The sequence below is a fragment of the Python bivittatus genome, unplaced genomic scaffold (assembly GCF_059951505.1).
Source record: "Python bivittatus isolate LINGU-HERP-01145 unplaced genomic scaffold, Pbiv_v1 ctg000610_np1212, whole genome shotgun sequence".
NCBI classification, from domain to species: Eukaryota; Metazoa; Chordata; class Lepidosauria; order Squamata; family Pythonidae; genus Python; species Python bivittatus.
In genome coordinates, this window is record NW_028277088.1 from 40340710 (window position 1) to 40367648 (window position 26939).

At 36.8% G+C, this 26939-nt stretch overlaps 1 protein-coding gene across 5 annotated transcripts in view; it reads right to left on the reverse strand.

The window, feature by feature from the left end:
- GADL1 (GAD like acidic amino acid decarboxylase 1) overlaps positions 1–26939 on the reverse strand; it is a 117896-nt gene that overhangs the window by 14445 nt on the left and 76512 nt on the right. For 2 of the 5 annotated variants that reach the window (XM_088150852.1, XM_088150853.1), the window contains exons 13-14: positions 26030–26081; positions 21821–21910 (exon numbers count right to left, since the gene is read on the reverse strand). In XM_088150852.1, coding sequence (XP_088006978.1) covers positions 21821–21910; positions 26030–26081 — 142 coding nt within the window. Of the gene's footprint in view, positions 1–18351; positions 18886–21820; positions 21911–26029; positions 26082–26939 lie in introns of those variants that run through there. The other 3 variants (XM_088150856.1, XM_088150854.1, XM_088150855.1) reach the window with 3 other exon arrangements.

The following is a 26939-nucleotide window of genomic DNA, read 5'->3' on the forward strand; positions in this document are numbered from 1 at the left end:
TCCAGCATGGGCACCTCAGTGTACATGTTGCTGCTCCTTAAAAGAGCCATGTCTTTTTTAGGGCTCACACAATAGTCATGCAGGCTCTGAAAAATATTAGTTTGGATTAAGGAGATCTTTAAGGAGCAGCTGATCCAACTACTGCATACCTCTACCATTTAATTTTTTGGCTCCTCCTACTCCCATTCTTTGATTAGAATGACATTTTGCAACACATTGTTGTTCCTAATGCTATCTCTAAAAAGTGGTATGGATAATTGTATTCTTTTCCACATGTGTGTTTTATAAAGTCATCCCAGGAACATCACACTTTGTGTTAGAATAAATCAATTCTCAATTAAGAGATCTTTATCCCAAAGTGTATAATGAACCATGTCCTTAAGATATTCTTGCTATAATTATTTGCTAAAAAGCAGAAACTGTTCATCAGACAGGATTCCAGATCTCCTGCATTGTTATGTTGTCCATACATCATTTTATTAAACACAATTATACTTAATCAAGATTAGTTATATTTATATAGTATATTAGAAATTTTCTCCCTTAACTCCAAAACCCATGGGGAATCATGAAAAACAGTAGAGATTGCCTTCAGGAATTTAAGATGTATACTAATATAAAAATACAGTTTTAATTTTAAGATGATCTTTTATAAATTACTTGGAAAGTGACTAGGGAGGCTATTTTTTTAATAATAATTTAAGATTTTTTAAAAGGAAGATAGAAACTAATATAAAGTAAGAAAAAGAAAAGAAAAAGAAAAGAAAAAGAAAGAAATCAAAGAGAAAGCTAAAAGTGCAAAAAAGGGGAAAAATCTAAAAGAAAAATAGAAAAGAAAGAAAAAAGATACAAAGAAGTAGCTTCCAATCTTCTTTACAACAGTTATACGCACAGCTATCAATTTACCTCTTATTCTATGGTTACAACATGAGTCTCATTCTATAATCTATCCTGTCTAATCATCAAAACTATAAATCATAAGTTCATTTTTTTCTGTTTCATGCAAAAAGTCCATAAGGGGTTTCCAGTCAGCAATAAATGTGGATATTGCCTTTTCTCTGATCAAAGAAGTGAATTTAGCCATCTCAGCAAGTTCCGTCATCTTCACCAACCATTTCTCCATTTGTGGGTAGTGCTGAATCTTTCCATCTTTGTGCATACAATAATCTTGCTGCAGTTATCATGCACAAAAACAAAATTCCATAACCTTTTTCCAACTGTTTGTCCATCAATCCCAAAAGAAAAACCTCTGGTATCAATTGTATATTAATCTTTAAAATCCTCTGAATCAGTGGGTGTATTTGAATCCAGAATTTTCTAGCTTTTGTATATGTCCACCAAACATGATAAAATGTCCCTTTTTGTTGTTCACATTTCCAGCAAAAATTTGAAGTGCCTTTATACATTCTAGGCAATTCCTCTGGTGACATATACCAATGGTACATCATTTTATAAAAATTATCTTTAAGATTATAACATAGTGTAAATTTCAATCCTTTCAACCACATATTTTCCCATTCCCAATAAAAGTTTATATATTTTAGCAATTACATATTTATCATTTGTACACAATTCTATTTCAAACTCAGTCTTATAATGTTCAAAACCACAAATTCTTTTGTCTATTTTAAACCTTTCAGGAGGCAATTTTTTGATAGTATAGATCTTGAACATTTTTTGTTTGGAATATTCACTGTTGCTCAAAAAAAGGCCAGTGTAAATATTGGTAGATAAAGCCAAAAAATACCCCAAAGAAGTCAATATGGGGTTCATCAATTACAGAAAGGTCTTTGATTATGTTGATCATGTCAAGCTGTGGAATGTTCTTAGAAAAATGGGAATTCCAGAAAATCTCATTGTGCTTGTGTGAAACATATATACAGGTCAGGAATTCACAGTCTGGACAGAACATAGCAAAACAGACTGGCTCCAGGTTGGCAAAACACTGAACCAAGATTGTAAACTCTCTCTCTATTTATTCAATGTATAGAGTATATACTGAGGGAAGCTGGACTGGAAAAGATGAGTATGGTTTTAAAACTGGAGGAAGAATTATCAATAACTTGTACTATACTGATGACACTACTCTACCAGCTGAAAATGCAAAGCTCTAGTCAAGAAGCACAGTGAGAAAAATGGGACTATGATTAATTATAAAGAAGATCAAACTAATTACAACAAATACAGCAATCAGCCTTAGAAATGACAATGAAGATACTGAAGTGGTAGATACCTTCTGCCTTTTAGGATTGACTATCAACAGTCAAAAACCAGCAGCCAGGAAATGTGCTGCAGACTAGCCCTTGGCACAGCAGCCATGAAGGACTTGGAAAAGATATTTTGGTCTGGGATGTGTCTGTATCTACAAAGTTCAGAACCATTGGCCCTGTGACAATCTATGAAAGCAAAAGTTGGACTTTGAAGAAACAGGATAGAAAGTGTATTGACCCTATTGAACTCTGGTGCTGGAAAAGACTCCTGAGAATACCATGGGTAGCCAAGAACACAAACCAATGGATCTTCAAACAAATCAGCCTAGAGTTCTCACTCGAGGCACAAATGACTACGCTCAAATTATCCTTCTTTGGACACATTATGCAAAGACCTAGCTTCCTGGAGAAGTCTATAATGTTGGGAAAGGTAGAAGGAAAAAGAAGAAGAAGACAGTATCTAGATGGATGGACTCAGTACAGCAGCAATGAGTGCACTGTTGGAAGTTCTGAAGTTCCAGGTTGGAGGACTCCAGATTATCCTGGAGAAAATCTATGTGGTTTCTAAGAGTCAACATCGACTTGATAGCACATAATAAATCAATAATGTATTTACATATTTACCTTTGATTACTGGATATTTACTTTGGAGGCTTATAGAATATAAATTAGTACCTCAGCAAAAATTAAATTATTAGAAATTGCAACATGGCAATGAATTCCTGTAACTGTTTTCCATCTTACCACACTGTTTTCTGTTTAAAAGCTAATAGGTGGACACTATTGAAGATTGTTCCTCCCTCCAATTCTGCTGTTTATAGCAAAATTAAGAAAACAGTAAGATTAAGAAAAGACAGTTCATTCAGGTACAATTCCACAGTTTTTCCAGTTGTGCATTTACTCTTTACCTTGTGCTACATTTTGATATGCTCAGAACAGCACGTGTTCTCAAAACTGTTATAGATGCGTCTTGGACCACAGGAGAGTGGGATAACTCTAGCAGAAAAATGTGAAAGTCATTTTCATTTGGGTGATAGGTTTTACAGTATCAGAACATTCACACACTCTCTAATTTACTGAAGCAACTCGATGTATTCAATTCCTCACTGTGGTCTCATAAGGAATTGATTGATTATGTGCCATCAAGTCAGTGTTGACTCAAAGAGCATCATCATTATTTAAAAGTGTACAACTCACCAGGATTGTATCCCATTGAGTCTATTTGTTCCTCTACATATATAGACATTTGCATGTACAAACACACACAAGTTTGGATAAAGAAACAAGACTGTTTACTACAAAAGCATGAATGGAAAATGTTCAGTCACTGAAGAAAGAGAAAGAAAATAACCTTGATTTAGTGTAACAGGTAAAGAGGGATAAGAGTTGTTGGCAAATGGGCAGTCCTAAAAATTGACATTATAATTATATATGTGTGTATTTGTAGAAGTATAAATATAAATAAATAGGGCTATTTTTAATGATAAAAAGCAGGATTGACACAATATATTAAATAATACATACATACAATTATGGTTGTCTGCCAAGTGCTGTTTCTTGAAAAATTTATAGGAGGAAATAGTTGGGCTGTTTGTAATCAGTAAATTGACTCCATATCTTCCCACTGATTTTTTTTTTTCAAACAAGCATAAGGAAAAGGAAGTGGACTACAGAACTCACACAAATACACAAACAACGTCTCTAAAATAATTCCGTGGACAGTTTAAGAGGTCAGTTGTAGAACTGAGTGGTTTGATATCCTATGGGACAATATTATTAAAATCTGAATATTTTTACTCTCTAACAGATGTTAATCCTTCTATAATTTAATTCCTTCTGTTAATATTAATTAAATCCACTATACTTCTGAGCCATGTGCTAATATTCATTACCAAAATATGAGGCTTAATGATTGTAGTTCTGATGATAAATGGAATAATATTAAATGCATCCCAAAAATTAAGGGATTCCTTTTAAAAAACAACTTAAATTTGTGGCATCTATTTATTTTGAGAGTTCAGCTTTCTATGATAACTTTTCATAATATTTTAATGATATAACATGCTATATCCAAATGCCCTTTATCCAGTGTCTTCACATGAGATGAATTCATGAAAATTCATGCATGCATGCTTACCCCATGGTGACTGAATCATATAAAAGGGGGTGTTATTAATAATATTTCAAATGTAAATATTGACTTAAGGCTGGAAGCAGCTAGTATAAATCAGTAAGTCAGCCTTGCCCAACCTGTATGTTCCGAAAGTGATGGGACTGCAACTTCCCAAATTCCTAGCCAACATGGCTAGAAAACTTGCTGGCTGGGAAATTTGGGGAGTTGCAGTCCCAATACATCTAAATTAAGTCCAGATTAAGGAAGACAATATTAATTTTATATCACATCACCTACACTTTTTTTAAAAAAAGCTGTTCATCTATTGAACTATAAGTCGTCATTAGAACATAAGAACTATTCTGCTAAATCAGAGCAAAGTCTTACCTAATCCAACTTTTTGTGTCCACAGAGTCTAAATGTGGACTCATAACAAAGACATATTCAGAGGCAGGTTATGGATATGACAGTACAGTTGAAGCCCCATCCCTTTTTAATGTATATTGCACACATGTAAAAAATGGTGGGGCTCTGATTACCCAATCATGCTCACCATTTGACTTTTTGGACCTCTAATCTGCAAGCAGCCCTGATTTAAGATGTGCAAATGCTGGCAGAAAGAAAATGGATAGCATGTGGTCTGTTATAAGGAAGAAACGTTTGTCAAAACAAGTAAAAATGTTTCTGCCTACGTTGTTATATGGAAATGATATTTGGGTATGTCAGAAGAAACATAAAAGTAAGTTGAATGCAACAGGAATAGGTTACTTAAGAAGTGTATGATAAAACAAGAAGAGCAAGGATCAGGAATCAATAGATGCTGAAAGAGTGTGGATTGAATGCAAAAACAACAACACAGTACATTGAGGTGGTTTGGTCATATAGACAGAATTAATGAGAATTGAATTTCAAAACAAATATATGAATGGGTTGAGAGGAAGGAAAAGCCCAAGAAATAGTACTTGGATGGAACTGATGATATTCTCAAAAACATAGTAGTGTGAAGGTAAAGCAATGTATGAAATGGTGCATCGATAGGCTGGAAGCAAGGATTGAAAGGTATGGGGAGATACTGTATAATGCATGGTGTGTTAAACTAGCTTTAGCTACATTTCCTTTCCTTTTTCTTATGTCATGCCTTTACTTTCTTATTTTATTATTTCTTATTTGGTTTCTGCACTCTGCATAATGTTGCTTACCCCAAGCGAATTGCACGATAATGCAGGATATCAAACAAAGGGTTCCTGTTATCATATCTAGTTTAGCTGAAGTCTGTTACAGGAAGAGTGGTACAGCACCAGCTTCTATTCCTCTAGTCCCAGGATGCATACTTAATGGGTGTTACAAGCAAGGACCATATTTCTACATTATATGTACTTTCAGTTTCTATAGCTGTTACATTATTATTTTTATGGAAATACCTTAAAGTCAGGTTTATTTCTTTATACCATTAGATGCCCTCCAGAGTGAATTAAGATGATGGTGCATTATTAACCTCGTCTGCTGCTTAGCAGCCTGGATTTCCATGTTCCCTGCTGTCAGGAAACTTCACTAATGTAAAGAAGCTACTAGCTTTGCGCTAATTTATTTTAGTTCACTTTCAAACTAAGTATGTGGTCTAGATTCATTTTTAACAATTGCCTGTTGGATGTAGAAAGTATGCTTTAATGACTAAGGCAATACAGCCAGGAGATTGACAGGGGAAATAACCAAATGCTCCTGTCTAGAATTATGCAGCCAGTGATGATGAATATGAAGATGACTAAAAGAGGAGATATTTTAAGTTCTATTTCTCTTAAAAGTTGTATAAATTAGGGAGCCTGTATGCTACTGATGTGCTATGCTAATATAAGAGAGAGCTTTTAGAGCAGTGTTTTTCAACCTTTGGCAACTTGAAGATGTGTAGACTTTTAACTCCCAGAATTCCCCCAGCCAGCATGCTGGCTGGGAATTCTGGGAGTTGAAGGCCACACATTTTCAAGTTGTCAAGGCTGAGAAACACTGTTTTAGAGACCACATTTGATACAGACTGGTGTCCTATTATCAGCTGTAATAAGGCCAAAGAATATATCAAATAAATGACTTTTTTTTAACATACAGAAGGTTTGTCCCTAGACCTCAGGCAAAGGTTTAGGTTATAAAACAGAACCCCCTGACTCTGCTCATATTCAACATGTTCCTATTTCAGAGGCTTCATGCTTGCTTGGTATTCCAAAGTCAGCTTGTAGCTGCATTGGATATAACAAAATGGCTGCTACACTGATACATCCCTTCCGTGTACTGGAGCCATTTTGAACCAAGTCCTCAAGGTTTCCCACACACTGTCGGAGTCTATGCATCACATTAAACCATGCTGTGATTTTTTTTGTGTGTGATGCCAGCCACTGTGGGTTGTAAACTATGATTTAGAGTTTACTATTATGTCTGAATATAGCCAGTTCTGGTTTGTTCAAATAAACCATAGTTCAAAAAACCCTCTATTTATGCCATATGAAGATCAAATATGTGTCTGTGGAGTCCTTGGGGTTCTCTGAGCTTGGCTGTTTTCTTGCAAACGTTTTATTACCCAGCTAGGTAACATCTTCAGTGCTAGGATGGACTGGGGTTTGCTCTCTGTTTGTATATTGTGGCCTGCCCTGCCAGTGTTGGCGGGGGTGTGGGCTTTGTTTCGTTCTGTTTTTTCCCTCTGATAGTTCCTTGATTAAGGAATTGTTTGCTGCTTGTGTGTCTGGTGGTAATCTTGGTGTTAGTCTCTGCTTATCTGGGTGATGATTGCTGGTGAGGAGATGTTCTGGTCTTTTGTTTTCCTTTCTATTGCCTCTTTTGAATAGTGAATAGATGTTGTTTATCTCCGTGTCCCTGTTGATGGCTGCCTTGTCTGGATACCAAGCTTCCAGGAATTCCCTTGCATTTTTGGATTTAGCTTGGTCTAAGATGCTGACAGTTTCCCAATTGAAACTATGGCTAAGTCTGTCCATGAGTTATCCAAGGAACAATCAGAAGGAAAAAACAAAACGAAACCCACCCACCCACCCCCGCCAACACTGGCAGGGCAGGCCACAATATACAAACAGAGAGCAAACCCCATCCCATCCTAGCACTGAAGATGTTACCTAGCTGGGTAACGAAACGTTTGCAGGAAAAGAACCAAGCTCAGGGGACCCCGAGGACTCCACGGTTCAACCCTGGGCTACACACATTCGCTTCTATGAGTCTCCTTGAATGTAGAGGTTGAGTCTATCTCACATCTCCTTTTAATGTCCCCACTGTACACACACTGGTGATTAGAGCTAACACACCCACTTTTTAGTTTGATAAGGCAGCATATAAATATAATAATAAATAAATAAAATAAAAATAAATTCCATTCATGATGAGGAGACTGAGGTATTCTTATTAAATGATCAATACCCAGGTGTTTTGAAGGCAGTAGCAAACTTTTTATTTATCACCTTAACTTATAGGAGCTGTTTGGTCCCTTCTGTGCAATGTTAACTTTAAATATAAATATAAATATAAATATAGTTACTTATACATGTATTAAAGGAGCTGTATTTTTTAAAAAAATTCTGTTATTTGGTCTTGGACTGTAAATAAATAAATAAACAACTAAACCCTGGTTTAGTATGTGTGAACTCAATAACTGGTAATAGTTTGATATTATTACTGTTTCCCTGACTATTGTTTCAAGCTAGACTGTCTGAAAGACAGTATCAGCAATTAACTGTTAGAATGAAACAGCTTTTATTTTCTCACACATAAATAGTTCAGGAGAACTAATCATTCAGATCACTTTATTCTAAGGAATTTTCCATCTACCATATTTTATCTTAGACTACTCTCCATATTATAGGCATTATTTTGCTGCTAAATTTAATGGGGCTAAAAATACTGCTGTTTCAAAAGTGATTCTACATCCATGCAGAATCTAGAAAAAATACTCCAAATTTCAGTGAAATCCTGGACTGTGGAATACATTATAAATATGTTATTAAGGAGACCTCATTGTCAGTGTAACTAATTAACATGATGCCACTAAGTCTGAGCTTATTTGCTATAAAGCAGTGTTTCTCAACCTTGGGAACTTTACGATGTGTGGACTTCAACTCTCAGAATTCCCCAGCCAGATGCTAGCTGGGGAATTCTGGGAGTTGAGGTCCACATAGCTTAAATTTGCTGAGATTGAGAAACACTGCTATACAGGGCTGTTGATGGCGAGTGAAGGCTGTAGCATTCCTTTACTGTATAATTCCCTTCCTCTAACTCTTTCTGGTTACACCACCTCCCCTTTGGGCAATGCATGAAATTATGCTGAGGGATGCAGAACTTCCTGCCAGGTTTTAGGGTTGGAAGTTCTGACTTCTAATCTTTTCTTTCTCCTTTTGATGCATATTTTGGAACTTACACTCTATAGCAGGAGTTCTCAAACTTTCAAATACTGCAACCCTCTAAAATGGTAAATGAATTTCTCTTCCCCCCCCCCAAATAAACCTAAATTACAAATACCTAATAAATAACACATAAAGATAGCTAGACTCTCAGTTTAGCCTCTCTCAAAACTTCCTGGGGCTTTGCAACCTGCTTGGCCTGTACCAGCCCTCTGCTCTGAAGTCTTGCCCTGTCAAAATTTGCTCTGGGCCTCCCTCCCTGATTTGTTACAGGGTTTAGCCATCTCTCTTTTTTTTAAAAAAATAATTTTATTGAACATTTTGATTATAATAGTAAAAGCAAATACAAACTAAACTCAGGAAAAGAGGTAGAAAGAAAGAATAAAAGGTACACAGAAAGAAAAAGAAAAAGAAAAAAAGGAGAAAGTAAGAAAAAAAAGAAAAGAAATATTTAAAGAAGTGACTTCTGATCTTCATCACAAGTATAAACAAACTAGTAACTCCTCACCCCCTATAAGGTTACATGCAAGCATCTCTTCTTCCGAGAACCCATCCCTTATCCATATGCAAATCAATAAATCAACTTTTCAGTCCTGGTGTCAGTACGAAGTCCGTAAAGGGTTACCAGAACTTATAGAAACAGTCTTATTTTAACCTTGGTCAAACAAACCAAGGTTAACCTTTAACAAACCTTTTACTTCTAACAATCTTGATCTTTAATTCATTCACATGTTGTCGTAGGATTTTATCTCTCTTCAATTTTTCTTTTTCCCATCCCAAAGGCTTCTTCAAGGCTTTAGCAAGCCTCTTTTGTAAATCCAATGAAAATTCATTATCCAGATTATCCTCTTGGTTTATCATTTGTTTTTCCACTTTAATTTTCAAGGCCTTAACCAACTTCTTTTATATATCCAGTAGAAAGTCTTAGTCCAGGTCTTCTCTGTCTTATAATCTACACTTTTTTTTATTTTCCAGTATTTCTGGTTCTAATATTTCTACATCACACAAAATTTGTTTTCACTTCTTTATCACCTCTTTGTAAATCTCTCAAAATATTATTTTACATCTGTCATTCCTTTGTTAACATCTTTTGGACATAGTCTATCCATAGAAGCAGACATCATTGCTAACGTGGTAGCTGCTAGTTGCTGACTCCATTCTTCAAAAATCTCCTGGAGTTATTTCAAATGTCATAACATTTTGTGCCATTATGTAAGTTCCAATACTAACCAAAAACAAAGGGCAATCTTTTACTTTTTTTTCCTTTCCCTTTTCTGCCTGGAATCTTTAATCTCCTCTAGTCTCCAGTTTCTGAAATCACAAAGTCTCAAATTTCTGTTATGACTTAAGTTAGGCAAAACAATTTTGTTCCACAAAAGGTGTTTATATAATTAAAATGTTATAGTAAAAGTCCTAATATTCCAAAATTGTCTGGTCCCTTAATTTGTTTATAACGTTCTTGGATCAGAGTCTTAGCTCTATTTCTCCCATTTGGCAGTGAAAACGTCAGCAAATAAGGAAGTAGCCCATACATGAAATATGTTGTTCATGCAATTGTGGAAGGTCCTTTAGTTCCTGGTCTGTAGATGCCTGGATGACTCTCTCTAACAGATCTGTGGGCTTAAATGGAAACAAACAAACAAATGAAGTGTGGTCCTTGGGTACTCTGCTCCATTAGGCACCTGCAGATGACTGGCTTGGTAGCTTTCTGTGGTGTGGGGAAGGTTTCTTTTCTTGGGCATGGGAGAAAATAGAGTTGGTAGAACTGACTCTCAGCTTGACTTCCATTTTACCAGCTTGCTCAGACAAAGCTAGAGCAGGTTTTTACAGCATTCTAGCTTGGTATGTGTAATCTCTCTCCTCCCCACCTCAATTTTGCAACTCCCCTGACAGTTCCTTGTGACAAACCATGGTCTAAGAACCCCTTCATGATACAGCATGTATTTTTAGTTACAACTTACAGGCTATCCTTCTCCAACTTGGGTTCCTCTACAATTCCCATCAGTAGTGAGCAATCCTCACCAAAACCATTTGTACATCTAGGTTGCAAAAACCTAAACCGTATACAGTAAATCACTACTACTTCTGCAGTGAAATAAGTGGATACGAAATAATAATATATGTCTTCCACGAACATGATTTCCAAGGAGGAAATTTGTTATGTTTGACATGGCTTTTAGAGGAAAGAAGCTTCTTATGCTATGGAAATTATTACTACTGCTAGTAGTAGTACTGCTGCTGCTGCTGCTGTTGTTATTTCCTATTGTTTAGCCAACAAAAATCTTTCCTTCCCTCCTTCCCTCTCTCTCTCTCTCCCTCCCCCCCTCCACCTCTTTCTTTAAGATACATTTTTCAGGCATGTTATACTAGGCTTAACTTGCAAACTAGGTATGTCTTTAATGATAGGAAGTGACACCCAGAAATATCTTCACACCTCTGGGAATCACTGTTCCTCAGGACTACTAAACTCCACTTTGGTTCCAATCCCAGCCATGATACACTAAGGGGAAACTGAGTCAAACTGGATTGACACTCTAATACAGCTTTCCACAACCTCAAATCCTTGGATGTATTGAGACAGCAACTCTCTCCCAGAATTCCCCAGACAAAATCTTTGGCATGAAAGCTGGGAATTCCGGAACTTGCAATTCCAATGCATCTGGAAACCATTAGGTGGACAAAACCTACTTATACAATTTGAAGGCCACATGTGGCTTGTAAGGAAAATTTTAACTACAGTAGCAGATGTTAATTTCTTCCTCGCAGAAGGATATAATGGTCCACTTTATGGCTAGCTGGTAGTAAGGAAGAAAAACAACCACCATAATAATGCAAAATGAATGACACAATACATGCAGTAACAATATAATAAACAGATTTAACAGCACCCCTGAAAAATAATCCCTTTCTAGCTTAACTTTCAATACTTTCAATATAATTTGGGGAGGGGCAAGCTTAATCTTTTGGGGAGGAAAAAGAAGAATTTAAATGCTTGGCAAAAGAACTTGTCTATATCATGTGCTTTCATTTTCTGATGAATGGGTATTGACTGAGGTAAGAGGAATAATTTTAAATTCCGGTCAAGGAATTCCGATTGGTGGGGTCTAGGCAGAGGGCTTTTTCTGCTGAGGCTCCCACCCTATGGAACATCTTGCCTCCCGAGGTCCGGTGTGCCCCCTCCCTCATGGCCTTCAGAAAAGGGGTTAAATCCTGGCTCTGCCAGAAGGCCTGGGGGCCGGATGGGGGCTCACACCTGTGGAGATAGCTGGTGGGGTGATGGGTTTTGGCTCCCCCCCAGCATCTTGAAGGTTTTAGTGCTAAAATATACAGGGGGGTTTTAGGACATTTTTAATGTATGTTTGTATTTTAATTATTTATGGATTTTAGTCACTGTTGGAGAGATTGGTGTGTTTGTTCTTTTTTGTTATTGTGAGCTGCCCAGAGTCACCCGTTGGGGGAGATGGGCGGCATACCAGTTTAATAATAAAATAAATAAATAAATAAAAATTTACATTGCTATGGATCCCCATCTAGTGAGTGAGTTAAACAACTGTGCAAATACAGGAAGTAACCTCAGCCAGCATTCAGTGCTTGTCCCATCTTTAGTTTTAGCCAATTTAATAATGTCCTGGGCAGTATGATTTTCTTGCAACTATAAAAGCACGTGTCTATTTTTAAAAAGTCTCAGTGAGTTCAATCACATTTATTTTGAGATAAATGTTTATAAAATTGCATCCTTAGAATTTAATTTTCTCATTTTTTAATTCACACCTTGAGACCCAGGCTGGTATAGTGGTTAAAGCACCAGGCTAGAAACTGGGAGACCGTAAAATCTAGTCCCCCCTTAGGCACAAAGCCAGCTGGGTGACTTTGGGCCAGTCCCTCTCCCAGCCCCAGGAAGAAGGCAATGGCAAACCACTTCTGAAAATCTTGCCAAGAAAACTGCAGGTACTGGTCCAGGTGGTCACTAGCAGGCAACACTGACTCGAAGGCATTAAAAACTAAACAGAACAAAACGAAACAAAAATTTAAAAAACCTCACAACCAATACCCTTAAACTCCTGATAAATAACGTTTTCACAGCTTTAATAAGCCAAGCATCCTGCTATAGTAAGGTCTTCAGTGTACAATTCTGTACTAATGTAGATTTATGACCCTTATTGGTGCACCCTTGGACATTATTATTAGGGTTTTGTCTACTAGAAAGCAGAACACAATTTAAACTCTAAGAGTATCTTTCTCCTCAGAAAACAGCATTCTGCAAATAAGTCAAAAGAAAAATACACTCACATTTAAAAAGGAAAAGAAAAAGAACTGAAGCAGGGAAGTTTTTTTTTCTATGTGCAGATTTCTATGATTATTCCTAAAAGAGCTGAGCAAATATACTAATTAGAGGTTAAATATATTTATGTGATTCTGGTGCCCCCTCATGGCAGATACTTACACTGCTAGCCAAGATTTTTTTTTTCCAATAGGGAAAAAAAAAGGGTTGTGTATAAGTTCAAGATGTCTTGTAATAATCAGAGGTCTATTTTACTGACCAAGATGTCTGAGCCCCATTATTTCCAATTCTGAATGGCAAAACATTGAAAGACAATTCATGAGATTATAATTAAAGTTCAATCTTCAAATATTTTGCACCATGCATTCAACGTGAAGTTTATGAAGAACTTACACAATTTAGCAGTGTTATGTTTTGGACTCTTCGATGTAACATATCTTTAGATGAATATTTATCACATATCTTAAAATGAGATGTTGGAAGCAGCTGTATTTAGCAACTGCAGCATAACCTACACCAGCTCAAGTGGCACTGTAATGAGAGGAAAACATGGCCTGTCAGTCTTCCAAAGAAACCAGGATAATCCTTTGCTTTAAGTCAGAAAGCTGAAAACAACTTTGGTAATTCTTGGGATAAAACACAAATGGATACTACTTGTTGCTTCCATTTTTGCCAAAATAATTCCAAACGTGGCCTCTGTTCAATCAGATGCATGAAGCATTATATACTCAGGTGACAGCTTGTGTAAAACAAAACAGAACAAAAGCAGCAAAGTCAAAAAGACGCTGAATGCAAAGCAAAAAGTCCATGCAACATTTTTAGGCAAAATACAAATTGTTTCCGAGGGTTCTCAGCCCCAGCCAAATAGACTCTGGTCCAACAAAATACACATAACAAAAACATTGGGTGGCTCAGATCTAGGAAAAAAACCAAAACACTCAGACTGCATACTATGAAACTTTTAAACACAATGGATAGACAGAGCTGGCATTAATTCGTCATTAATGAAATTCTGCCTTTGACCACTACAGACGATGAAGCAATTTTACAAAATAGTAAAAGCAGTTACAGAAAGTTCTGTTTCACTGTGAATGACATAGAGACAATATAACACTTTGCATCTCCCTGCTAATGTAACTGGGAAAAAAGTCCCTTTACTGACTCAGTAAATATCAAAGCGATATTTTTTAAAAAACATTCCCCCAAAAGGAACAACCAGAGCAACAACAAGAATTCCAATATTTTTTATATATCAGTAATCATTTTATATCCAAGATGTATAATTCAGAAAAAGAGAGGGTAATTACACTACACAAAATAATTAATCTTTGTATTCTTAAGAACTGAAAACACATGTTGTTTTACTCTGTGTGGCTGGATTGTGCAATTTTATCAGATGTCAGATTTCAATAAAGGTAATTTATCTGCGCCTTAATTGCAGATTCTATGTTGACAAATTTAGAAGAGATGTTTCTTTAAGTAGTTTTATTTTTACCTTTGAACTACAACAATTAATAGCTGCAATCAAACATATATATCATTTTTAAAACAGATGTTAATACTGTAATCACTAACTGGATGAAATCCCAATTTTTCCAAATTGTTCAAAGCTACTGTCTTCATATGGTGCCCTCTGGGTGCATCCCCATTATGGGTATTGTAATCCAACACATTTGGAAGGCACCTGGTTGAGAAACCTGATCAGCTATGGCTGGTTGAAACTCTTCTAAGTTTCACACATTCTGAATCTTTTAATTAAAGATGTGAGGGTCAAATCTGAGGGTAATATTGTAGGACAGCACCCCTGCTCTTTTTTTGCTAATGGAAACATACACTCTTAAGAGCTTGTTGTGGGCATTTAAAAAATAGATGCCAGGAGATGGCTCACCACTTTATAAAATGGTCCCCACCATGGGTGTGGGCAGTTTTATCAATTTATACGATTTACCAGAAGGCAAACTTAGGTGGTTCCTCCCCACCTTCTCTTGCATTCTAACTAGCAATTCCAATGATACATTTATTGTTTCTTCTGATTTACAAATAAATCACTAGGCTGGGAAAAAAGAGTTTCTGAAAGCTATTTTGCTTTGCAGCATGCCAGTTCCTTTTCACTAATCCAAAACAGAAATCAACATTTTTTAAATGTTGTGGGTTATAAAGGCTGGTAGGCATTCAGGGGTACCCCATTTGGGACCATTTCAAGTATTCCCTATTCTATCATTTCCTGATTAACAATACACGTGTATAATGTTCCTAGTATCCATTTCATCTAGGGACAGGCCAAGACAGAGCTGTTTCAAAGCTCTGAGTGGTCCAGAGATAGGCTGTTTATGTGAGCTTCCTCCCTGCCCACTTTCTTCTTAGGGCATTTATGTTAATATCTTGTTCTCCATTGTTTTATCCACCAAAGGTAATATCCTAGGAAATGGGAATGTCCTGACAGTCTAAAACATGTAAGTAACTCTTGAGATGATATTTTGACTGATTCATTTTAATGTCTTCAGTGAAAAGTAATGATATATCTGATTATTTAAAATAGTGAATCATACTTTAATTATCCTCCTTAACTATAATATGGTCTTAGGGTTTAAACTAAGCTGGGGAATCTTTCTCTACTGAGAGCCATTGAGGCCTGAACAGTAAACAGGATTGAACAAAGTGAGGATATGGCCAGACCCAAATTTTCTGGGACACCCATATTCTCATTCTCTCTCTCTAACACACAACATTTTCTCTTTCTAACCCCCTTTTCTCTTTCTGACACATTCTTCATTGCCTACCAAACACTAGGCTATACAGAAGGGATAGGCCTCTATTCCCAGTTTTTTTTAACTGTTCTCTTATAAAATATTTTTGAACTTACAGGGGGAGGGGAGAAAGAGGGAGAGTTTAAGAAATTAACCTAATGGCCACATCCAAGCCAAGCTGGCCATTCCTGTTTTAAGAGGTATACTCTTAAAAGCAACAGCATGGCCTCAGTGTTGTCTTCACTGAGAAATGAAAAGATTCATGAGGGGAGAAGTAACACCTGATAAATTTCCAGTGATGAATATATTCAGAACTTCTTTTGGGGGTGGGGGGGGGTGGAGAAAAACAGAAATGATAACGATGAAGAGGACAATGGCTGGGGGAAATGGCATGCTGAAAGATAAGAGTGCAGGGAGGGCCAGTTCTACAGCAGATGACTTGCATGCTGAAACTTCTTAGTGACCCATTTCACACATTGCAGTAAGCCATCATTGTTAACTAAGCTATGCACTAAGCCATAACCAGGATTTACAAGTCACAATGGCTGAGTTCACAAAACCTCTTGTCAGGGATTCTCAAACTGTGGGCCATGAAACCCAGAGGGGTTAGAAACAACTGAAAGGGGTGTCACAAACATTTCTCAGAGCTGATCAGGTCTGCATAGGCAAAGCAAGAACACTGTCCAAATTTGCTCTAGGCTTGGTTCCCTGCTTTTCTTTTCCTATACCAGCTATTAGTTTTCTTCTGAGGAGGGAGGAGAGCTGTACAATTTGGGGGGTTGTGGCATTGCAAAGTTTGAGAAACCCTGTGTTGAGCCAAAAGAAACTGAAACACAATACTGCTTAGGGTAATGTCTTACTGCAGCCGCTGCTTCGCCATATGCAGTAGTGGTGTGGTTAAAGCACTCCAGAGAAGGCAGACAGACTCCCTTTCTGCCCACTGTGGACAAAACAGGCTTTTCCTACTACTTCAAAGGCCTTTCTGTACATCTAGAATTTTGCTCCAAGGTGATCAAGGCACCCCAGATGTGTAGCAGTCTATTAGCTTCTGACAATTTATTTCTTAGCTACAGAGATGACCTATAGGTCTGCCAGATTTATACTTTTTGCCACCTGAGTGGTTTTTTCTGAAGTGCCAACATTTATCCCCAAATCAGCCTTTGTCAGACTTACTTATTTTAGATGTAGATTTTTAAATTTCTTTTATCCCATTTTTATTTATTTTTTTTATAAATAACTCAAGGTGGCAAACATACCTAATACTCCTTCCTCATCCTGTTTTCCCCACAATGACGACCCTGTGAGGTGAGTTGGGCGGAGAGAGAGTAACTGGTCCAAAGTCACCCAGCCAGCTTTCATGCCTAAGGTGGGACTAGAACTCTCAGTCTCCTGGTTTCTAGCCTTTCTAACCACTAGATCAAACTGGCTCTCTATTTATTTATATCTATTTATTCATAAGACTTGTATGGCTACCCATCTTGTAGAACACAATTCTGGGTGGCTGACAACAATAATAAAACCAGAAACAAGAAAAACAAGAAAACCCACGATCACCAATCCATGGAATTATTTAATCCTTGAGCTCCCACCTCACTCTATCCCAGTGCCTGGAGGAAAAGCAACTCTTTATAGCTTCCTGGAAAGCTAAAAATTTGGGGGGGCCTGCTGGATCCCAGGGGGAAAGATGTTCCAGAGCAGGGGCTGCTACAAAAAAGGCACGCTAGCTAGGTCTCATTGGATGGCAACACTTAAAGGATAGGACCTGTAACTTGCCCATCCTGTCTAGCTAGTCGAGCAAGCAGATATCCTCAGGCAGAGATGGTCCTGCAAATAACCTGGCCCCATACCATGTAGGGTTTTAAAAGTAATAACCAGCACTTTGAATTGCACCTGGAAGAAAACTGGAAGCTAGCACAGCTCATGCTGCCCTGATATATCATGAACAAATCAAGGGGTATCCAGCACGGCACAAGCTGCTGTGTTCTGGACTAGTTGTAACTCCCAGGTGGTCTTCAAGAGCAGCCCCATGTACAGCACACTGTGATAACCCAGCTGGGAAGTGACCAAGGCATGAGTGACTGTGAGCAAGGCCTTTCATGAGAACACTGGCATTTGGGCTCAAACCACAAATACACCTTACTTTCTTTTTGCAACACAGAGATGGTAGCCATATCCAGGTAGAAAAATGTGGCCAGTTTTATTTTAATTAATGCGAGATTTGTCTTATGTATGAATGGCCACATTTCCAACTTATTTGAATGGAGAAAATTAAGATGTAAAAAAGGAGTCTAAGTTCATCTTTAAGCATCAGAGTTTCCTTTCTGTTAACTTTAATTTAATTGCATAAAGCTTATAAATAAAAATGCCACCAGGGGGCACATGAAGAACTCGCATAAGACATTTAAGATTTAACGTCTCTCTAGAAAAATCTGAACTGTTTCTGTTCAGCAAGAGTTTTAGGGATACATTTAATGAGAACTTTTTAATGTCTTCAAAATTATATCTGATTGTAATATTTACTATTGATTTACCAGATTATAATTTGCAATGATATAAATATTATCCCTGCAAAATCATGCTTATTCAGTAGCTTGAAGGGATTCACAAACATCTAATTGCTCACAGCTAATTGCAAGCAACATGAGCTCTTACGAATGAAGGCTGATTACATGTCACCTTTCTCATAATCTCCCTAGTAGTTTCATAGGTGACAATAATAGTCATAATTAACATACTGAATCAGAAAAGAAGAACCACTAAGTAGATTCAACACTTTAAAGGATGTAACTTATAAGTACATTGCACTAATAGCAAGGAAGAGTAGATTAGTCTGATTCAAGTCCATGTCAGGATTATATTCATTCATTTATTATTTAAATTGACAAATGTATGCATTATTACTGGTTATGCCACTATGAGGTTCATGTTGATGGATCTCATCATTTCTTGGTAGATTTCTTTTACATTCTTTGGCCACAGGGGTGGAAGGGGGTGGCAAGGACTGGTGTTCCCTCTTGATAAAGGTCCTACTAAGTGTATTATCATATGGCAGAGGTATACAAGCTGATGCCATAGGGCTGCAAGTAGCCTCTAAAAGCCCTCAGCACTGTGGAGGTCTTCAAAAGTTGCTTCATAATTGTTAGGTCTAATGGGACAGAAAGGGAAATAATTAAAACACATTATTAGAGCACAATCACATTAACTATTTTTAATTTTAATGAATATGGAATGTAAACCAGTTGAAATCTGATCTAGTTTTTGATATGGCCTCGCCCGCTGTTTCTTGGACTATACCCCATCCCCCAGCATGACATTTAAATGACAAGTGTAGCCCCCTCACCCCAGAAAGTTCCACATACTTTTGAGCTTATTACCTGAATTAAGCCAGCTCATAAAGCTTCTCAATTCCATCAAACACATAGTTAAACAATTAAATTCACTATTACAAGATGTGACAGTAACGTCAGTGACCTAGATGGTTTTAAATGGGGAATAAGATCCGTGTGGCTCCCACTGTGCTGGCATTTGGGAAGGCCTTGAAAATCTACTATTTTCTCAGGCCTGGGGTAGGGTGGATCAGATCTGGGTGTTGTCTAGATTGCCATTCTGTAACCATCTTGCATAATTTTTTAAGTTAATCTTTATTATGTTATTATTTACTTGTTGCTTTTGCATTGTTTTTTACTTAGTGGGGCACCCAGAGTCAGTTGGACTTAAATGACATCAACAATAGCGTAGTGTAGTATAGAGTAGAGTAGAGTAGTATTCAGAATCAGGGAGACAAAGCCTTGCAGAGGAAGAATAATGGGCGAAGACTATCTGTCACCATGTCTTACTTGGGAGCTTTCCATAGGTATCTCACTGAACATTGTAGGAAAAAATAGGCTTTTAGTTTGTCCCCCCCCCCCCCCAAGGGCTCATGTATTGATATTATACAATGAAAAAAGTGATGGGTAAAGATTAAAGAAAAGACTACCACATATAGCAGGGATGGCCACTACAGGCTACAAGCTCCACCTGACTTTATCTTTAAGGGTCCCCCTCCCAAAACAAAAGGGAAAACTGGCATGCCACACAAAGTACAAATCTCCACCATCTTTATTTTCAAGATAAACCTCTGGGCCCACATAGGTTCCAAATGCATTCTTAGACAATTGCAATGACAAGTGGCTGCAGCTTAATCTTGTTAGGTAGTCTGGTCACCAGTCTAGGGGGAAAAAAGCTACTAGTAAGTTAAGACCGGTAGAGCACACTGCAGGGGTCCAGAAGGGATGGCAGGAATCACCTTCACCATTTTGTCTTCTGCTAAATGGTCATCTGTGACTGGCCACGTCCCTCATGGTCTTCTGTGTAAGAGTCGTAAAATTCCACAGAAGGCTGCCTATTTCAGTTACTGGTGCATGCCTTAAAGCAGTGTTGTCCAAACTTGGCCACTTTAAGATGAGTGGACTTCAACTCCCAGAATTCCCCAGCCAGCATGGCTGGCTGGGGAATTCTGGGAGTTGAAGTCCACTCATCTTAAAGTGGCCAAGTTTGGACAACACTGCCTTAAAGTGATGTGCTGTGGTCAGTAATGTACAATATGAAAAACATATTACCCATATAATTAGAGCTATGCAACAATCTCAGTTTTAATTTGGTAAGATAGTAACTGTCCCTTGGATATACATTTCTATTTGCATAATCCCAGTGTTGAAGATGAGAATGAATGGCAGGTAAATTCAATTTGTGTGTATGAGTTTTAGCGACCTGATTCTGCTCCACATTCCAGAAATGCCACAAGTACAAGAAAAGGTCAGTATAAGTTACCATCAACATTGCAGTATTGCTACATTCAAGGCTTCTTTCCAAATGGTATCATATAATCTGTAATTTGCCTGGTACCACCAACCTACCGCAACAAGATTTGATATTGTGTTGGAAAGAAGGGAAAAGGTACAGGGAGAGAAACCTATTTAGATCACATTTGAATGCAAACTAATTTATTTTTGCATTTTTAAATCAAAGAATTATAATTCAGAACTTGCAGTCCCCTGTGCTTTACTATGTATGTTAGAAAAGCATTTGTATAAAAATGCATATATTCATGAAAATAATGTACAAAATATACTATATGAAGGAACATTGTTTGTACTTTGCCTGTATGCAATTTTCGTGAACAAAAACACATATTTTGGAGAAAAGTGTACTGAAATACTCACGTAAGCTTTTTTAAAAAGCATATTTGCAAAAAATGAGAAACTGAGAGAAACCAAAATCAAGGGGTTTGCTTATCCTTCGTTTGTGCTGGCTATAACACCCTTTTGTAAATTACTCCCTCAGTGTGACACAACTTAAGATTAGGTTGTGAGATGTTCCTAAAGTTACTTAGGTTTGATTGCCTAATATTTCAAGTATTAAGTACCTACACAAAGGAGAAGACTTAAATAGGCTTCTGTGAACAGCGTGAACCACTTTTCATTCTCTGAACAATAGGCAGGTTGTTTAACATCAGAAATTATTCCTAAACATTTTCCTGGGCATAATATCCACCAATAATGCTAAGTGAGTCCCAAGGACAATGTTAAATGTCTAAAACAGGTAATGAATGCTCTGTCTAGACAATGGATGCAGACAATGTCGTTCATCTTCCCCTGGCTCTGCCATCTGTTAGCAGCTTTGATAGCAAGTGGAAAAATTGTATAATGTCTGCATCTATTATACGAAGAGAGAAATTTAATTAGCCTTGCCTAAACTGAGATCACTGTAAACTTTAAAAAGTCCTATAAATACTTATTTCTAGTTCAAATTAAGACCCAGATGGTGGATTAATTCTGTGAGCATGTACAAAACCAGAGCTTAGTTTTATCACAAACCATAAAGGGAGCATAAACCTCTAAAGCGATCCACATGTTGCCAACATTTTCTCTAGCAAGTCTCCTATGCCTTAAAGAAGGAACTGTCAGGCAGAATATCATCAGACACAGCTATACTAGTACGCTAATACAAACACTGATGGAAATTTTGTTTGCCATGCAACTGTTAAAAGCACAGGAGTCTGGTTATTGAAAAGATAGTCCTTAACAAAATGTAGTACTCACATGACTGAGCTTTTCCCAGAATTCATGTCCTTTCTCCATCTTTCTCAGGCTAGGAGGAATATACCAGAAGCAAATATTTGCATATTCTGGCTAAAAAGGAAAGGAGAAAAAATCTTCAGAACGTAGAAAGAAAATTGGCCAGACTATACAAATATAAGAGTCCAAATGGGTAGAGAGCAAATATTACCCCAATCGATTCATATACAAACGCACACACAAAATTTTGGCATCAATCCCATTAAAGATTGTTAATCTAATTAAACATTTTTACATAACATCATGATGGTGTATGTAATTAACTATTTGTAAATTCCTGGGTACAGTTTATACCTGTTAAATGTGTATCTTGCATTTTCAGCATAAACCTAGTTCTATGCCATTATCACTTACTTTAAGAAAATACAGATAAATATAATGTAAGCTGTGAAGGAAAAGAAAGAATCTCTGAAATAATTTCTTAAACAACAATAACCTTTGTAGCACATGTTCCTGCTACACAGGCATAATTTGTTTTCAGTATTTCTGATTCTAAATCAGAATGTAGTGGGTAAAAATAGGAAGAGATAGAAGGAAATAGCTAGAGCATACTCTTTTTTTTTTTTTTTTCTGAAAGTGAATGCTATCTCAATTACAGTCTATTCTTCCTCCCAAGTGGGTAGAAACTACTAGCTGTGCTAAATTCTTTCATGAAAGGGCACTGACTCTATTCATAACATCATCTCTGCCTTCCTTCAAAGAATATATTAAATACATTTAATCATCAAGGAGAATACACTTGTCAGCAGGAAGAGATGGCCAAGTGTGTCATCGGCTGTGATGAAATGAAATGAAGTTAAACTTTTTCTCTAGAACATACAGGCTAAAGTAATCTTCCTCGCCTGGAATACTGAATTTAGTATTCACTCTGGTGGGATTAAAAAAAAGATGGAGGTGTCTATTGCAAATTAGCTGAGTATCTTTGTTCAAATTCACACAATCATGTCATTGTCCTCCTTTTCTTCCTTCAGGCCAACGGTTACCCAGTTTTCTACTTGAGTAAAAACTAACTATGGTGCCCTCCTTCTGTGCATTTAAAAAGGCTGCCATGCTGGAATTATGTAAGAGTTATTGCCATTATTTATGCCAGGCTGGGATTGTTTGGGATTTCTTCTTCTAAGTTTTTATGCATGATTTTCAGGTATTATATTGTAAACCACTGAAGTATGGAAGTAACTAAGTTAGTAAAAACAGGGGTTCACACAGGACCAAGCCAAAAAGTAGTTTTGTGCTGCATGAGCCCAGTTACTGTGCCTTAGTGTCTTGTGCAAGCCTAACACATTGTGGTCTATTGTGCCACAATTTAGTGCAATGTGCCAAAAGATCACTGACAGATACCACTGGCTCCTCTTTGGTTTTATTTTACATTCTTCCCTAGCAAGGAGAGACATAAAAAAGTTAAAGAAAACTTTTTTCCTTTTAGGATTGATGGAGACACGGTTAGAAAAGAGTCATGGAAGATTATTTCAATATATGATTATCGTGGAGAGATTATTACATGCACAAAGATGGAAAGATTCAGCACTTCCCACTAAGGAGGAATGGTTGGTGAAATTGACAGATCTTGATGAGATGGATAAACTGACTTTTTTGATAAGAGAAATTACAATTTCTACATTTATTGGCAACTGGCAACCCCTTATGGAATTTTTGTGTAAAAATGGAAAAAAATGAACTTGTGATTTATGGCTCTGATGATTAGACAGGATAGAATATAGAAAGAAGAAAGTCATGAGGTGACTTTAGAGAGAATGGTTAAATATAATTTTACTTATAACTGCTGTGAAGAATATCGGAAGCTATTTCTTTATGTCTTTATATTTTTCTTTATAACTTGCTCTTTTTTCCTATTTTCTTTTTCTATTGCACTTTTAGTTGTTTCTGTTATTCCTTTCTCTCTTTTTTTTCAATTTTTCTGTTTGTTGTAGTTTTATTCTTTTTTTTTTAATCTTTAATAAAAATTATATATATATAAAAAACAAAGTTAAAGAAAACTTCATACAATCAAGGGAAGGTTGGGGGATGGATGGCAAGGTAACAATGGGTATCACAGAGACTCCGAAGTAATGGTCATACATCAGACCCCCTGCCCACCTCACTTAATTTTTTTTAAAGATTCTTTTAATTTAGAGTCCATCTTATTATTCCTTCAGCATCTCGGTTACTGTGCTACTCATGCTGATCCTGCTAGCAGTAATCTATACCTTGAATGAGTGAACTGTGGGCAGTCAATTCTCTGTTAACTTCTGCTTTTCCTGTCAGGTTTGCTTAATCATTCTTTTTTACAAGAAAGGGGCCCTTTTCCTCTTTTCTCTAGAAGTACTGCCTTGAAATTAAAACAAGAAGTCCATTAAAATCCTAGCACTAATTCTAACTGTCAGCAATTATCAGAATCTGCATTCCAAGCCCCCTTATCTAGATAGATGCAATTGTTTTCCTTTTCCTCTGTATGTTTGACACTTTTCACTTATTTTTTAACCATCTATGCGTCTATACTGCCTGGTTTTCTGTTATGCATTCCTAACTCTTTGTTCAGAATTGTATCCATTCCTAACTCCAATTTGAAACACTAGCAAAATAGTATTCTGTGTGACATTGGAAAGCCCTCAACGTTTGTTTCCTATTTCTGCAATTTAAGTTTTTGAAGATTGGATATGAAGGTGTGACAACCCATGCATTTTATCTGCTCTTTGCTGACCTTGAAAGAAACAGAGTTTTAGGAAAGTTCATTGAGAATGGCTCTTGGCATCCTTTAGATATGTGGAGGATATATTGCAGACCAGCCCCACCTGAGGTCATCAGATAGGTCAGAATGTAACACTCATCATTTATAATCAGCAGGGCCAAATGCCATGATGAAAGTTGAAATTCTGTGCAACCAGAGGTCAATTAATGATCATGTTGCTGACAGCTATTTTTTTCTGTAGCCACATTTGATCTGAAAGCATAGCACAACTTATGCTACAGCAGATGTCTTTTCTATTGCCACACTGCATGGAAATTGCAGCTTTATATTTCTACTTGGTCTGAATTGCTGAAAATGTGCACAGACAATAATTTTTCAGGGGTAATGGGACAGCATCAGAGGTCTGGTATTCGACAGAATCTAGTTCCTTCAGGTCCTGAAACACAAGTTTCTGAGACTAAACCACCCTTCCTTTATTTTGGCATTGTTCCCAAAGGGTATTTTCAGGCTTGAACAGAATCCAAATCTAGCTTACCAATGGTCTAGACAACTAAGATCTGTTGTTAATGTCATCAACTCAATGCCAATAAGACAGATTGCAGAAACTATCCTTTTTTGGCACAGAAATGTGCTACAGGACAGCATGCAGAAGTCCATATATTCTAAGCTTGCTATCTCAGTTAAAAGAGACTTAAGCAACCAGGTTTGGAAAGACTTTGCTGAAATGTCTAAGAACAGCTGTAGCTGCAATAGGGAGTTTGAGAGAATGGAATCTGATGCACAGCTTAATATAAAGTGGTTATAAATTAATGTTGTGTGTCTCAGAGAAGAATTATAGGATTACATTCCTGGCTCTTTTACATCCCATTACCCACTCCTCACATTACAGCAGCCTTCCCAATCTGATGACCTCTGATGTGTTGGAGAGCAACTCTGCTCAACCTCAAGTCAACTTGGATGGTACACCAGTTTTGGAAAGGTTAGACTGGGAACTAGAGGACTCATGCCAGTTTAATAATCCCTGCAGAGTTTGGCTCACAAATAATTGGGATATGATATTACAGGCTCCTTACAGATGACAATTTGGAATACTATGAAATTCATAATGAATTCACTGCAGTCACTAGCCTCTAAAGTGCTCAGTTTAGCAAGTAATTAAAGATAAAATCTAAAGCTTTACATATGTTTTATCCCGCAATACTAAAATCTATTGCCAAATATTCTAATCAGGGAGATTTTAGTTTAAGAAATAAAGAGAAATCATTCAATGCAAAGCACCCTATTTTGTTTCAATCCAATTGTTGCCACTTTGTTTCAGTTCAATTACATGGTAAGTGATTACTTACCATCTAAAACAGGCATGGGAAGCAATCAAGCTGATGATCTAAAATACTGCCTACACTTCATACCATTTAGCATTTATTATATCATCAGTTCCAAAATGGTGGTGCAAAGACAGTGCTAAATTGCATTTAATAAACACCTACCTCCAGAAGCAACTGAAATCCTTCTCTCTTCTTAATTTCATCCACTAAGTATCTGAAAAACAGAACAGAAATATCTGGAGTACATTTAATTAACGTACAGATATGAGCAGACGTTAACATTTCAGGTTATCAGATGCACGTATAATTTCTTTCAGCCTGAGGCCCACAGGTAAGGCTAAGTCTCAAGTAGATGGGGTCACTGTTTATTTTTATAATTGTTCCTATATATTTTAAAATTAGCATTAATTTTTGTATTTACTTTTTTAAAATAGCAAAATTTCAAGGAACTGAGTGTGGAGGATGAGTCGTAGGCTTTTTTTTAGCAGCAAAGTCTTTTTGAATGGAAACTCTTTTCTGAGTGGCACAATGTACCCTCCACTGATTAAAAAAAAAAAGCCTGAAACTATTTGTTTGGTTGGTCTTTTAAATTATTCAAATATATAAATTTTCAATATTTTCTTTTAAAAAATATTTGTATTAAAGTTTATATATATAAAAACTAATACAAAACTAAAAACCCTACAAACAAACAAACAAAAAAGAAGAGAAGAGAAGAAAGAAATGTAAAAGGCGACTTCCCCCTCCTTCCAAACAAGTATATATATTAACAGTAACTTAACACCTTCTCTATTAAATTTTCAATATTTTTCAAATTAACAGAAACAGCAATAGTCCATTCTAGGAAACAAACACATACTGCAACAAGTGAATTAGTAAGTATCAGATTTCACACAGGCACTGCTGTAAATCTCTGTTTTTGTGATTCTTAGCCCCTAATTCAGGAATTGGCTCACTCAACATAAGGTTTATTGACACACTTCAGTAAGACTAATCTCTTTGTTGGACTTCCGGGTGAGGTTCAGTGGTGAACTAGACATCCCTGAAGGAGCAGGCACAGCACTGTGGCAGA